Source organism: Phyllosticta citribraziliensis (genome assembly GCF_038025025.1).
Source record: "Phyllosticta citribraziliensis strain CPC 17464 chromosome Unknown J3D65scaffold_17, whole genome shotgun sequence".
Lineage (NCBI taxonomy): Eukaryota > Fungi > Ascomycota > Dothideomycetes > Botryosphaeriales > Phyllostictaceae > Phyllosticta > Phyllosticta citribraziliensis.
Window position 1 is genome coordinate 169,725 of NW_027117354.1, and position 14,185 is coordinate 183,909.

General features: G+C 55.7%; 5 protein-coding genes across 5 annotated transcripts; 3 read left to right on the forward strand and 2 right to left on the reverse strand.

Moving 5' to 3' along the window:
* The first annotated feature begins 319 nt into the window (after positions 1–319).
* Positions 320–1,638, forward strand: J3D65DRAFT_642953 (F1-ATP synthase assembly protein). The gene is made up of 2 exons (XM_066802043.1): positions 320–789; positions 840–1,638. The coding sequence occupies exons 1-2, from the start codon at positions 510–512 to the stop codon at positions 1,607–1,609; spliced, it is 1,050 nt and encodes a 349-aa protein (XP_066649853.1). The 5' UTR covers positions 320–509; the 3' UTR covers positions 1,610–1,638.
* On the reverse strand, positions 1,350–3,161 carry J3D65DRAFT_177736 (uncharacterized protein). Its single transcript, XM_066794315.1, has 2 exons — positions 2,883–3,161; positions 1,350–2,810 (listed from the first exon to the last, which is right to left on the reverse strand). The coding sequence occupies exon 2, from the start codon at positions 2,669–2,671 to the stop codon at positions 1,655–1,657; it is 1,017 nt and encodes a 338-aa protein (XP_066649854.1). The 5' UTR covers positions 2,672–2,810; positions 2,883–3,161; the 3' UTR covers positions 1,350–1,654.
* J3D65DRAFT_642957 (Oxysterol-binding protein-domain-containing protein) lies at positions 3,086–7,416 on the forward strand. The gene is made up of 5 exons (XM_066802044.1): positions 3,086–3,373; positions 3,426–4,624; positions 4,669–4,977; positions 5,021–5,982; positions 6,026–7,416. Exons 1-5 carry the CDS (start codon positions 3,366–3,368, stop codon positions 7,169–7,171), a joined length of 3,624 nt encoding a protein of 1,207 aa, XP_066649855.1. The 5' UTR covers positions 3,086–3,365; the 3' UTR covers positions 7,172–7,416.
* A 483-nt stretch (positions 7,417–7,899) lies between these two features.
* On the reverse strand, positions 7,900–12,133 carry J3D65DRAFT_177600 (uncharacterized protein). Its single transcript, XM_066794314.1, has one exon. It carries the CDS (start codon positions 11,968–11,970, stop codon positions 8,002–8,004), a length of 3,969 nt encoding a protein of 1,322 aa, XP_066649856.1. The 5' UTR covers positions 11,971–12,133; the 3' UTR covers positions 7,900–8,001.
* A 1,241-nt stretch (positions 12,134–13,374) lies between these two features.
* Positions 13,375–13,998, forward strand: J3D65DRAFT_607957 (uncharacterized protein; the record flags this gene model as incomplete). The annotated part of the gene is made up of 1 exon (XM_066798532.1): positions 13,375–13,998. One exon carries the CDS (start codon positions 13,375–13,377, stop codon positions 13,996–13,998), a length of 624 nt encoding a protein of 207 aa, XP_066649857.1.
* Positions 13,999–14,185: the final 187 nt, after the last annotated feature.

Consider the following 14,185-nt stretch of genomic DNA (forward strand, 5'->3'; position numbering starts at 1 on the left):
GGGTCGACGATGGGGTTGTGGGGGTGGGAGTGGGTTCAGCGGCGACAGAGTCATTGTAGGTCAATCAGGGCCGTGGTGGGCTTGAGCGCGACGTAGAGGGATCATGGAGCGCGGCGTGGCGAGGGCATTCCTGGCCACGGCGGTGGGTGTCGTGAGGTCCCGTCGGGTGGGTGCGGTGGAGAGCTGCGTTCGTCCGGCTCGTGTCCCGCCCCCAGACAGACAATGACAGTCAATGCCATGCATGGAAACTTCCATGAATCATCCGACCGGATCATGCATGTCCATCCAATGTCAGCGGCCGTGGTACGACAGATGGTGTGCGTCGGCCAGGGCAGTCGTGGTGTCTACATGTACCTACTGTCACTACTGGCTACCCCAGCGTGGAGTCCCCGGCCGCTGGACCCCGCGCCTCGAAACGACGTCTCCGACCCGATGGCCCAAGCCCAAGCCCAAGCCCAAGGCGGTCAAGCCAACCTGCACTACACGACACACAATTCCACCTCAACACCATGGAAATGTCCACGTCCCTCCTTCGCTGCTCACGCCGTCTCCGGCCCGCCGTGCGCTGCCTGCACTCGTCGCGTCCCGTCCCCGCAAACCCTCTCCCCCATCCCACCACCCCCGGTCCTCCCCCCGGGCCCCCCAAGCCCGCCGCGTCCACGCCCCAGGAACGCGTCGCCCGCAAGCAACAGCAAGCCGAGCTGGTCAAAAAGGGCCAGGAGCTCCGAAAGCCCACCTCGGCCCTCAAGAAGCGCTTCTGGAGCAACGTCCACGTCAAGCAAACCCCAGGTGCGTTTTTTCGTTGTCGGCCTGAAAATTGGTCTGACGCCTGGGCTCAGATGGCCTCCAAATCCTCCTCGACTCCCGCCCCGTGCGCACCCCGTCCAAGGACGTCCTGACCGTCCCCGCAAACAAGCCCCAGCTCGCCGCTGCCATTGCCCTCGAGTGGGACTTGCTCGTCAATGCCCAGCAGGCCCTCAAACAGCACTACATCCCGCTGACCTCGTTGACGTCACGCGCGCTGGACATACAATTGGCGGATGAAAATGGCGACAAGAGCCTTCGCGACGGCATTGTGAGCATGGTTCTGCGCTACTTGAGCACCGACACGCTGCTGTGCTGGGTGCCCGAAAAAGACGTGCACGACCCGGCCGGCGTCAACGACAAGGGCGAGAGCCTGCGCCAGGTCCAGATGCGCACCGCGCAGCCCATCATCCGTTTCCTCGCCACCCAGCTGTGGCCCGGCGTCGAAATCAAGCCCATCCTCGAGACCGACAGCATCATGCCCGTCGAGCAGCCGCAAAACACGGTCGAGGTCATCCGCGGGTGGGCCTCGACGCTGCCCGCGTACGAGCTTGCTGGCTTGGAGCGCGGCGTCTTGGCCAGCAAGAGCTTGCTCGTGGCCAGCCGGCTGTTGGTCGATTGGAGTCCGCAATTCGCCCATTTGCGGGCTGCGTCTCGCTTTGGCATTGAGGAGGCGGCGGAGGCCAGCACGCTCGAGGTCAGCTGGCAGACGGGCATGTGGGGAGAGGTGGAAGACACGCATGATGTAGACAAGGAAGACGTTCGACGGCAGCTGGGAAGCGTCGTCATCTTGATTAGCGGGTAGATTTAACTGTGCCAATCTAGAATTCGGCTGCTGCCATCAACATCGCTAGGCATAAGGCGGATCCGCGCCGCGAAGTCGGGGGATGCGATAGGTGAGATGCTTTCCCAATGCCTTGACGACGACGGGATTGTACCGCTCCAGCTTGCCGTCGCGCTGCTCAAACGCATCCAGCAGCGTCGCCAGCCTGACGGCCAGCTGCACGGCCTCCAAGTTGGCCTCAACCAGGCCCCTCACACCCTCACTCACGCCCTCCCAAACCTCATCCCAGAAGGCCCTCTCGGCCTGCTCAAATTCGGGCGGCATGTAAAACTCGCCCTCAGAGTACTCGCCCGCCAGCGTATGGATGCGGCCAAAAGCCATGCCGAATGGCAGCGGCGTCGACAGCTCCCAATCAATGAGGCCCGAGACCTCGCAGTGCTCGTCCAGCATCATGTTGACCTCGTTCAGGTCGAAGTGCGTCACCCAGAGCGGCAGCACCTTGAGCGCATCGAGGCTGGCCAGCAGATGGCGCGTCGTGTCGTCAAACTGGCGAATCTGCGCGTCGCTGCTCGACAGGAGCAGCTCCAGGTGCGGGCGCAGCGTGTCGTCGACTACTTTTGCTGTGTCGCCTTCGACGAGACCGCGGGAGAGTACGCGGCCTAGCGATTTGTTGGCCGTCACCAGCTTGTTTGGAGGATCGGGGCCCCGCATGGCGTCAAGCCACATCTTGCCCGGCATGCACGTCATCCGATACGCAAAAATGGCATTGTCGTCGAGCTCCTTGTCGTGGAGGAGTTCAATCTCGGGGACCACGGACCCAAGCGTGCGGCGGGCGAGGTGAAAGCATTCGAGGTCCAGTGCCTCGAGGCGGAACTGTATCACGACCTGGTCTCCGTCTTCAAGCGTGACGATGACGGTGCGACTGAAGAAGCCTTGGAAGGGGCCCTGGAGCTGTGGAGCGTTGGCTTTGATGGTGGCCAGGCCTGTGCAGAGGGTGGCCAGCTCGCGGGCCTTTTTGGCTTGTTTTGTGGGCGTGTTGAGGCATTTGGGGAGGTCCTTGTTGGATTCGATGGGCAGGGACATGGTGAGATGGTGGAGAGCTGTCTCTGAGTTGTGTGTAGAGACGTCCGTCAAGTCATTCCTATCTATGGTATGTGGGCTGAATCTGTGCCGTATGCAGGCCTTGTGTCACAAAGAATGTCGTCCATGTCCGCCGAGGTCGCTGGGATTCTGTAAATCATTAGCACGTAGAAAGTGAGTGAGCAGGCACCGTCTGCCCACATAGGCAATCGACTTGGATTGATCATTCTGTTTGTGGACGTCTGGAAGCGTGTCTGGTGGTGTTGAAGCCCGGCTGGGGTGCGATGGGAGAGAAAGAGAAGGAGATGGCGTATAATGCATCCAGGGTGTCACAGTGTCGCCAGATATCGCCAGTGCCGGAATAAAGAAAACGAAAGGAAGCGGAACAGGCTGATGTAGTCCGCAAATCCGATGGTCGACGGCTCGACGCGTCGACTTGGCTCCCGCTGGCCCGGGCGCTAGCTGTGAGCTGGCCGCTGCAACGGACCACGAGGGCAGGGCAGCATTCCAACAGCAAACCCATTCCAGACACCCGCCTTGCCTCACCACACCCTCCGCGTGCAGACTAGACGCTTCGCCTCCTTCGCTGCCGCCTTGTGCAAGCGTCGGCGTTGCGCGCCTGTCCGGCCTCCCGTCGTTGGACTACTCACAAACCCCTGTCAAGCCGCTGACCTACTTTCAACATAAGCTACGTGACATGGACGAGCAAGTCTACCGTACTCCGCCCCCCAAACCTTGCCTTGCTGACGTCGTATAGCAACGGCCATAGGAGGACAAAGTCGGCCCAGGTCAAGTCTCTGCTCCAACGCGTCAGCTCAAAGCAAGACGTCACCGACGAACTCAACAGTCCCACACCCTCGACCCGCAACAGCATCCAAATTCCTCGCCATCGTCCCCATCTTTCTACAACCATGTCGAATTCCGCCGCTTCGGACAGTCTCTCTCCATCGCAACCGAGTCATTCGCCTTTGTCGCCCACTGCCTCCAAGGGCGCCTCGATCGAACAGTCGGTGCGATTGTTCCGCATCTTCGAAGCCCTGCGAAACGGAGACACGGCCGCCATTTCAAAGGCCATCCGCGACGAAGCCGCCACATCGCCTGGGCCTAGACAAAGCACCACCTCGATATCTTCATCCACCAGTCGCCTCGAAGGCACCACCATACTACACCTCGCCATACAATGCGCCGAGATTCCCGTCATCGAATTCGTCCTGTCGCATGCTGGCGCCGGAGTCGACGTGAATGGAAGAGACAAGGATGGCAATACTCCGCTACATCTGGCAGCCCAGTTGGGTAGAGCGCCCGTCGTGCGCATGTTGTTGGATCAAAAAGACGTCAACGACTCGCTCACAAACTACTACGCCCAGACTCCTCTCGACCTCGCCCGGACACCCGAAATCTTTCAAATGCTGCAACTCTCGCGCTCCATCTTCATCGAGACGAATGTAAAAAAGATTCAAGACTTGGTGGAATCGGGCGACTACAAAGCGTTGGAGGTTTTGTTGAGTGACAACCGCATCAAGACGACGCTGGACGTTAATGGTGGGGAATTGACCAAGGACCCCGACACCGTTGCTACGGGCGGAACCCTGCTCCATGAGGCGGCCTGCAAGAAGGACATGCAACTCATCCAACTGCTCCTCCTCAACGGCGCAGATCCATTTCGTCGCGATCGCAAGGGAAAACTTCCTCAGGATGTCACCAAGGACGACAAGACCAAGGCCATTCTCAAAAAGTCGCCCGCCGCCGCAGCCGCACAGCGTGGCATACAGGAAAAAACCATCCTTGGAGGTGCCGTCGCTGCTTCTGGAGTTGCCACGGCCGAGGTTGCAATTGGAGCAAAAGAAGGACGAGAAATGAAGGGTTACTTGAAAAAGTGGACCAATTATACCGGTGGATACAAGTTGAGGTGGTTTGTATTGGAGGATGGTGTCTTGAGTTATTACAAACACCAAGGTGAGTCTCCTGGATTCTTCGCTCTCCATTTCTGACGACAGTAGATGACGCTGGATCCGCTTGTCGTGGTGCCATCAACATGAGAATCGCCAAGTTGCACATGGACCCCCAAGACAAACTACGCTTCGAAATTCATGGCAAGTCTTCGGTCAAGTACCATCTCAAGGCAAACCACCAAGTCGAAGCCAAGCGCTGGTTTTGGGCACTCAACAATGCAATCCAATGGGCCAAGGATGAGGCGCGGGAAGAGGAAAAGAGACAGGTCCGAGAAAATGAAGCGTTGCGGCAGGCCAAGGAACAAGCATCCCCGCAGGCCGACGCACAGAGCAGTGGAAGCTCGAAGTTAAACAGACGTAAGTCGGCCCAAGTCGGATTCGGCAGGACTAACGGCAGTAGAATCTCTTCTCAGCCCCTCGGCTGCCAACCTTGGAATCCCGCTGTCTACCTCGCGAACCGGAGCAAGTAGCGGCGAGGAGGATGAAACTCCAAATAGCGCTTACGATGCTAGCCTTGTTGGTGAAGGTAGCCGACAGGAGAGCGTTTCCGGTACCAACCATATTGGCGATTTGGACGACGATGATTATGGCGACGACAGCAGTCATGAACAGCAAAATCCTTCAGCCACCAAGGATGCTTTCAACATTACAGCACAGTCGGCCAAACTTCAGCTCGACTTGTTGAGTCGGGTGTCTGACGCTCTGCAGTCGGAGAGAAACAAAAATCCCTCCATGGCCATTTCAGACCCCGTCGCAGTGCAGGCCATTGCGTCGTACGAGTCGGCCGTCAGTAATCTCAAGGGTCTCGTTGGAGACTTGCTCCGCATTGCCCGAGATCGCGATGCTTATTGGCAATACCGTTTGGACCGCGAAGCCAATGTCCGCCGCATGTGGGAGGAGAGCATGGCCAAGGTTGCGCGAGAACAGGAGGAGTTGGAGAGCAGGATTGGCCAGTCGGAAGAAAAAAGAAAACGCACCAAAAAGGCGCTGCGAGATGCGTTGCAGGGAGTGCAGATAGAGGCTGCCGCTGAAAAGAGTGACGCCATCGCCTCGGTCATTTCTGAAAAGGACGAGGAGGAAGAAAGACCCAAGACTAGCGGCACCGTAGCAAAACCCAACCCGCTTGCCGTCTTGTCAGACTCTGAATCCGACGACGAGGAGTTCTTCGACGCCATTCAGGAGGGAGAGGTTGAGGTTGTCGACACGTTCGATGACGCAGAACAACAGGTCGAGGAACCGGCCGAGCAAGACAAGAGGTTGGCCAAGGCCAAGGAGATTGAGCCTGCTTTTGTCGGCTACGAGGATCCTCCTCGCTCCAAGCTGAAGCTGGATGAAGACAATCGGCCGCGCATTTCGCTTTGGGTGAGTTCAATGATCTGGTTATTAGAACGCGCTAACGAATCAGGGCATCCTCAAATCCATGATTGGCAAGGACATGACAAAAATGACGCTGCCCGTCTCCTTCAACGAGCCAACGTCTCTCCTCCAGCGCGTGGCAGAAGACATGGAGTATACCGACCTACTCGACACGGCTGCGGAGCGCGCCGACTCGACCGAACGCATGGTCTACGTTGCCGCATTCGCTGCAAGCGAGTACGCCTCGACGATTGGTCGCGTGGCCAAACCCTTCAACCCCCTGCTGGGCGAGACGTTTGAATACGCCCGTCCGGACAAGGGCTACCGGTTCTTTGTCGAGCAAGTCTCGCATCACCCGCCCATCGGTGCCGCGTGGGCCGAGTCTGCCAAGTGGGACTACTACGGCGAGTCGGCCGTCAAGTCCAAATTCTACGGCAAATCTTTCGACATCAACCCGCTCGGCACGTGGTTCCTCCGCCTGCGCCCCGCGTCCGGCGGCGAGGAGCTGTACACGTGGAAGAAGGTGACGTCGTCCGTCATCGGCATCATCACGGGCAACCCGACGGTCGACAACTACGGGCCCATGGAGATTAAGAACCACAGCACGGGCGAGGTGTGCATCCTCGACTTCAAGCCGCGCGGGTGGAAGGCCAGCTCGGCGTACCAGGTGGCGGGCAAAGTCATGGACGCGTCGGGGCAGACGCGCTGGAGCATGGGCGGCCGCTGGAACGACAAGATCTACGCGCGGCTGACGCCGGGATTCGACGACGGCGAAAACGTCGGCAGCAAGAACGACAAGCAGGCCATTCTCGTCTGGCAGTGCCACGAGCGCCCGTCGGGCATCCCGTTCAACCTGACGCCCTTTGTCGTCACGCTCAACGCGCTGCCCGACCGCCTGCGCCCCGTGCTCGCGCCCACCGACACGCGCCTGCGCCCCGACCAGCGCGCCATGGAGGACGGCGAGTACGACCGCGCCGCCGACGAGAAGAACCGCGTCGAGGAGAAGCAGCGCGCGCGCCGGCGCGAGCGCGAGGCCAGCGGCGACCACTTCGAGCCGCGCTGGTTCCGCCGCGGCACGTGCGAGACGACGGGCGAGCCGTTCTGGGTCTTTGGCGGGGACTATTGGCGCGTGAGGGAGAAGGTGGCGCGCGGCGAGGGCGATTGGCATGGCGAGGGGTTGGAGGACATTTTCTAGTTGGAGCCGGTTGCCGTGGGCGGTGGGGGTTGCGGTGGACTGTAAATTTGGGTGGCTAGGTCGTCGTCTTGTCTTTTGCTTCGTGTCGTTTTTTACGCTTACTTCTTTTACTACTATAACCACCCAGTCAGTCAGTCAGTCAGTCAACAGGCAGTAGCTACGTGTGAGTGGCTTCTGTTTCATACAAAAATCTTGAACACTTATTTCTCTGATGCCGCGGAGGCGAGCGCGGAGGGTGAACGGCGTCTAGTGCGGTGCACGTAGTTCCTTGCTGCTGAAAGCCGCCGGGGCCTCTCTGCTCCTCTGAGTACTGTTCGGATGGTGTAGCGAAGCGGAACCAGACGACCTGGGAATGAGAGCCGAGCAAAGCGAGGTGGGGGAGGGGTGGGCAATGACGGGCGAGGGTTTGGATGGTGCTCGAGCGTTTGTTGTGGACACGGTTCGCTGAGAGGTTCGGCCGAAGTTTTGATGGATTGGAGGTTTTGCTGATGGGCCGGTGAAAATAACTTAGAGGACTTGAAGAGTGCCGTGTACGCTGTGCGGCAGTCGTGTGTCGTTGGCGGGAGAGACATCAGTCTTCCTGTTGCTGCTGTCCAATTAAATAGATTCAATCTGCCTTCACACATCAGGCTCGTTGCGCGGGAGAGAAGAGAAGGAAACCAAAATTTACGGGGTTGGACTGGGAAACGAAATCAATATCTCAAGATGCGCAAAAATATTTCAAAATCACCACTCGTCCGATCTCGTCCAAGGGAGTGTCCCCTGTTCGTTTGACCTTTGAATGTAGTCTCCTATGCTCCGTCTTCTCGGATGAGCTTCCCGTCAGGTGTCTACACCGTTCCTCGTCGGAGTAGTAGTTCCGAGGCACTGTCCACTGGGCGTTGCTCTTCAGACCAACGTCGATACTCGGCGTCTGAGTCTTCGTCTACCAGGTCCCAGGGCTCTGTGCTGAGTCTCTCTATTCCGAGCGGTGCATTTTGAGAATGAGGAGGATCCTCGAGTCCGGCATCTCCACCTGATCCTTGGTGACCCAGCGCGCTTCTCCGCTCTAAAAGCGTTTCCTCTTCTTGCCCTCCACTCTCGCGTCGACTCTGGAGGCTCTGAAGTTCAATTTCATCTGACTGCGGTCCCGCCAAGCGAGACCCAACGTCGGAACGTGGTCGCGCGTTGTCTTGCAACTCTTCCATGTCAGGTGGGTCATTCCAGCTCCGATGGACCACAGGCTCGCCAACGTCGATTCCCCATCGAAGTGGCGGTAACTTTTGTGCGGCATCCCCCTCTACGTTTTCGCTGTCGACTCTGTCTGCTTCCTTTGGCTCAACCCTCCTCCACCATCCCAACGCCGCGTTGCGCCGGACTTCTTCATCGGTGAGGTGCGTCACACCGTCCTCCCGGAGCCGACGCACCAGGTCACTGTGCGCTACGAGTGAGAGCTGTGCTGCAATTGAGCCCGGCGATTTTGGCAGAATGGCGCGGTTGGGATAGCGGAAAAAGGTCCAGATATAACAGCAAAGCATTATTCCCAGGAGTACTACGAGCGCAATGGTTGTCGGTTCATCTTGGTAGATGCGTGCTTCATAGAAGCGCAGTGTCCCGTCAAACGTTTGCGGTTTGATGCCCTGCGCGGTCGCGTTTTCCAGGGCGAAATGTCGGTACTCTGTCAGTAGCTCGACGTTGTAGGCGACAATCAAGGTCTTGATGGCCTGGATCCATTTGTCGTGGTCCAAAATGGCTGTCAGATTGCCGAGATTGTATTCCGCATACAGAGCCACCCATTGGAAGAAAGTGTCCGTATTTCCCGACCATTGATCTGGCCACAATGAATTTGTTTGTGTCAGTTCATCTTCTCCAAAATTTGGAATGGATCCGTTATGTTTTAGAGAAAGCCCTTTACTACCGAAGAATTGCTCATCGGCTCTGATCGTCGAAGAGTCGAACGCTTTTGGAGTCCAAGCGTCGTCAATGCCGCGTGAATAAGTGACTTCAACAAGCACTCTGGTCAATTCAACTGCTCCGTTGATTTTCATGGCTGATGGAAGCGAAACATTCAAAGACTGCGAAGATAGGTGGTCTTCATCTTTAATCGGTGTTGTGTTGGTGGCTGCACTCAAAATGTTTGACATGTCCGTCAAATATGTGCAAAACCCGTAGTCCATATTGGTGAATTTGCCATCGTACTTGTACTGACGTTCAGTGCAGTTCCCCCAAGGGCCAGTCCTGAAAGTTATCCCGCGATAGCAGTCGAAATTCCAGCTGTCAACGTCCTCGTCATAGTAGGTGCTGTCAGAAATGAGCAAGCATCCAGTGTCGTCATCTAGATCCACAAGGCTCCAGCTATCATCCGCAGTAGATATGGAGACGTCAATAGATATGGCAGGGACTGTGATTGTCACCTCCTCTGTGATGATATCTGCTGTCTTGCGCGGCCCCATGTAAGTCAAATTGCTGAAAACAAGGTTTCCAAGCGCTCCAGGCCTTGTTTGTACGTTGAAAGATGGAGTGAGAGTCCATTCGACGAATTGTCTTGCGTGAGTGTCCACTATGCTGTTCATCTGTGTTTGGAGGAAGTCGTCGACAAATTCAAAGTGCGTTACGAGCGAAGTATCCACCAAAGGCTTGGCACGCTGGCTCATAGTCTCAGGCTTTACACCATAAAGCCCAGCAGCGAAAATCTTGATCATTGGCATGAGGAATATCGCGGTGCTTGAAGCAATTTGGGAGAATCCAGTCCAATCTTTTAGGATGTTGGCCAATGGGGCTTGGATGACGTTGATCGACGTCGGGTCCTTGGTCGACTTTTCAAGCAGACTCCGATATAGAGCCAACTCATCGACAGCCGCGCCGATCCCAGAACAGACGTAGCCGATAATTACGAGAATAGCGCTAGATGCCGACTTGAAAGCCTTTTGCAGAAAACGACCATCCTTGACGAGTCCATTGTGTCGATTCGAAGATATCAGGAGGGCCGAGAGAATGCCAACGATTACGGCAATGAGCAATGAGCACACGGCTTCTGCTTCGAGACAAAGCGCTAGCGGTTGCCAACCAGAATGTTCGGAATTCCTCCAGTATTCGATCTCGGTGACAGACTTCCGGCACCGGAGCACAATTGTTTCCTCATCCGTTGAATCCAACTTCCAATCGAGCAGCTCCAAGTTGCGTTCCATCGTTTCCGTTGACGAAATCTCCTCATGGGCATAGATGTCGTGGACACGAGGCATAGATTTCGACAATATCAGAGCCCCACCAGCAAGGCGTCCAGGATCCTCAAACAGTAAGCATCGCGGTCTCAAAATTGTTGCAACCAGCACCACGACGCATCCTATCAGGACCAAGGCCAGTTGTAGCACTCTGAGAAGACCACGATGTAGGGAAAGTCTCTGTCCCATGGTCTGAATAGTTCCAAGGGTCTGTTTCGAGGTCCGCTCCCGGGCTCGAGAACTGACCACTTGCGTGATGGTCTCGGCTGCCAGGGTTTCAACGTCCAGCCGGAATTGTTTCAGATCATCGATATATGACTTCAAAACCGCAGAATCACCTCCTGTAAGAAGTCCAAAGAATGTGTCCATTACCGATCCTCGAGATAGCTGCTCCGCAAAATACTGTACTTCTTCAACGTCTTCGGCGCTGCCGTAGGTCCCAGCAGGGCTGTTGGGGACGCCAGGGAAGGAAACCTGGTTCAAGTATAGCCAAATCTGAGTGGTGGTCAAGATTGGATCAATTCCCGGAAGAGTTTCGAGAAGCGCGACACGTTCAACATTTCCATTGGATCCGTTGACCCTTATCATCACATTCTGCCGTTGGAAATCAACTGTGCAGGCCAAGCCCACAAAAGGCTCAACTCTGAAAATGTGGGCGCCTGAACTCGGGTTCTCAGTGTCGTAGTACACGTTTGCGAGCGTGGCAGTCAGTAGACTTGTGTTGGCCTTGCATTGGGAGACGCTGAGCCAAGCCCTCGTAGTATTGGTCAGGCTCCCGTCGCTAGAAGGGCCCAGTTGATACCACGAATCGAGGGTCTGAGTACAGTTGGACTGCATGCCATCGCTTGACGATGCGATGAGGAGGTAGTCATCATCATCATTTTCTTTACTGTAGTTGAACAAGCCACAATCGAATTGAGTTGCGAAAGACTCGACCTCTGCTGTCATGATTGCGTCGACGCCCGATTCATTCTTTAACAGAGTGAATGACTCAAATGCATGAGAGTCCAGGGTCCATGGTGCAGAGTGTCCTCCTGGAAGACGATAAAAAGCCACTGATGCATAAGGAGCGGTAGGGAGATGATTGGCAGGATACGGGATGTCTCCTTTCGAGTCTACCAGTGTGCCATTGAAGCTGAACGTTGAATTAATTAGGAAATCAGCTGATTCTTGGCGAAAAGCAGGGGGTTCGACTGATGTAAGAGCGTTTGCGAGTACGGAGAGAGCTCCACACAGAAACCCAACGAGCAAGGCCATGAAAAGCGCAAAGTGCCGATGACGGGCTGCATGGAATACAGACAGGACCTCCATTTTCGTATTGTAGTCCAAGAGAATCGACTGAGAGGCCTTGGTCCATTTACCGCCCATGGATGCCCATGGTGTGACCTTCTTCAGGTCGTTGGTGATTGGTTTCCAAAGGAACGAGAGAATCACGACGCCGGCAGTTGGCAGGTATGTCGCGGCCCAAATCGAATATCTGTGGTCGTCGTCCACTGGGATTCCGTCATGTTTCTGGAAGACCAAATCCATTGCCTGAAGACTCGCAGCGAAAAGCCAGCAGTACGCAGCCAGAGGGAAGGCCCGGGATTTTCGGAGCATTGGTGGGATCCATGGGGTTGGGCCGGAAATGCGCGATTCGCCGTTCGCAAGGAATGGCTCATGATGTTCACCTGGAGAAGGTCAGTGTCCCGGGACGACGGAATGTATGGAGGATCACTTACTGGGTGTCGGCATGGCTCCAACGTCTGAGGATGAAGGCGAAAACCAGAGTGCGAGCGAAAAGGGACTCGCTGTATTGAATAGCGCCATCTCGTAGGCAGCCTGTGCCACAGCCACATTGTGCGTCAGGCTATCTGACAAAGGCAAGGCTGTGAGCGTCAAGCACCGTGCGCCTCTTCGACACCTTGAGAAGCCAACCACAGTTACCTACCGCGTTGTACTTCCAAGGCTCTTCAGCCTTGTCTTTCCGTCGACCTGGGTGACACGACATGTTGTGCGTAGGATCGATTCATCAACCCTGCAGATGAATCGGCCGAGCATGACACCTCCCGTCGTCTTGCTGCGGTGGTAGGCTGCGGCAGTGGAAAGCCTTGTCGAGTTGATGGCATCATCGTCAAGCCTCGTTGCTGAAGTTCTTGGCGCAGACAGCCATTGGGGTGAGATCTGACGTGCTGGAAGGAGAAATATCGACTTTGAAAGTGACGCGGCAAAATTGAGGGTTGATGATGCGTCGAGCATGGTGTTCAGTCAAGCTTGTTGTGACTGAGCCTGCAGGAGACTACTGCAGGTCGGCGAAGGCCGGGGGGCCAAGTAGTGGGCCTTCCTGATTGGCTGTAGTGGCACCCCTCCCAATCAGGTTTAGCGGACTCAGGAGTCAGTCGAGTATTTCAGTACCTACTATGCACATGTACAGTCGTGCTCACTACGCGTTTGCCATATTTGATATGCTCTCAGTTTATGTGAATTAGGCACTAGCCTCCTTAGAGTAGATACTATCTTATCTAATTAGCCAGATAGGTGGCTAGATAGGGATAATAGACCTTAGTAGTAATAATAGATCTTTTTAGCCACCTCTTTAGCTAATAATATAAGCTAGGGAGTAGGCTATATAGTATAATAGGCCCACTCCAGGGGTCTAGTAACTACTTCGCAAAATTCAGAGCATACACATAGATGGCAAACGCGTAGCGAGCACGACTGTAGTTAGGCCACGCTCCAATTGAGAGTTATTCGTCGTTGCCAAGATACAACAAGCTCGCGCTAAATTAGTGCGCTAACTTATTTCGGCAAGGGTGCCAAAGTTGGATCTCCGACCTCTTTCAAGATGAATTTGGACAACCTTCTGCAGTCAGTCTGCCTGTCGGAGAAGGAGCACTCCAGGTAGAATGATTTGGCTCATCCGCGCTCGAGTTTGCTCCGTCGGCACACCCAACAGCCTCCTCGCTTGCAGCACATGGACGCGCCGTGCACCCCAGCTCCCGCCACCCAACGCAATCCGCGGCCATGCCTGTCTCAAACTTCGGCCTGTCTACCCAGCAAAGAATTGTGGAACTTGAAATATACCGCAGGCCTCAGCAAGAAAATCAACTCTGGAATCGCTGTGAAGAACAATGGGAGGCGTACATAGACAGACGCCCCAAGCCCGATCGTCAAAACTTGATCAGATACCACCATGCCGGCCGCATCATGGAAGATCATCAACACAGTGAAGCGGCTGGACCGTGTGAAAAGTGCGTTGTACGTAATCGAGAGTGTCGTGTTTACCACGGGGTTGAGGCGGTTCTTCACGGATCCACGTGTGCTGCTTGCAGAGTCAGCAATTGTAATTGTTCGTTGAGCACCAACACCGGATCGAATAGTGGAGCCCGCCGTGGTAGATCCCCGGCTGCTCCGCCGGATGGCAATTTCAATACCGGAATTGGAGTTTCGGACATCGATCGTCTGACCAATCGTGTGGAGAACCTTGAGGCCACAATGCGCAGCCAACAGGACGCTTCCCGTGAGCTACATGACCGGGTCAGCGACCGCAACGATATAATTGAAGCTGCACTTCAGCATCAGCAAGATGCATACGACGAGCTGCACGAAAGAATCGACGACAGCAATGATGTGGTTGGTGATCTTTAATCTCAGCTCCACCGCCAACAGGGCCGGTACGATGAATTGCAGGAGAGACTCAACAGCAGCACGCGTTTGAATGAGGAGCTCGAGGCTACACTCCGCCCCCAGCAGGAAATGATTGAAGAGTTTCAGAATCACAACCACGCGCTGGAGATGAAGCTTGCACGAGGTTCCAAGGCCGCGGGCGAAAAGT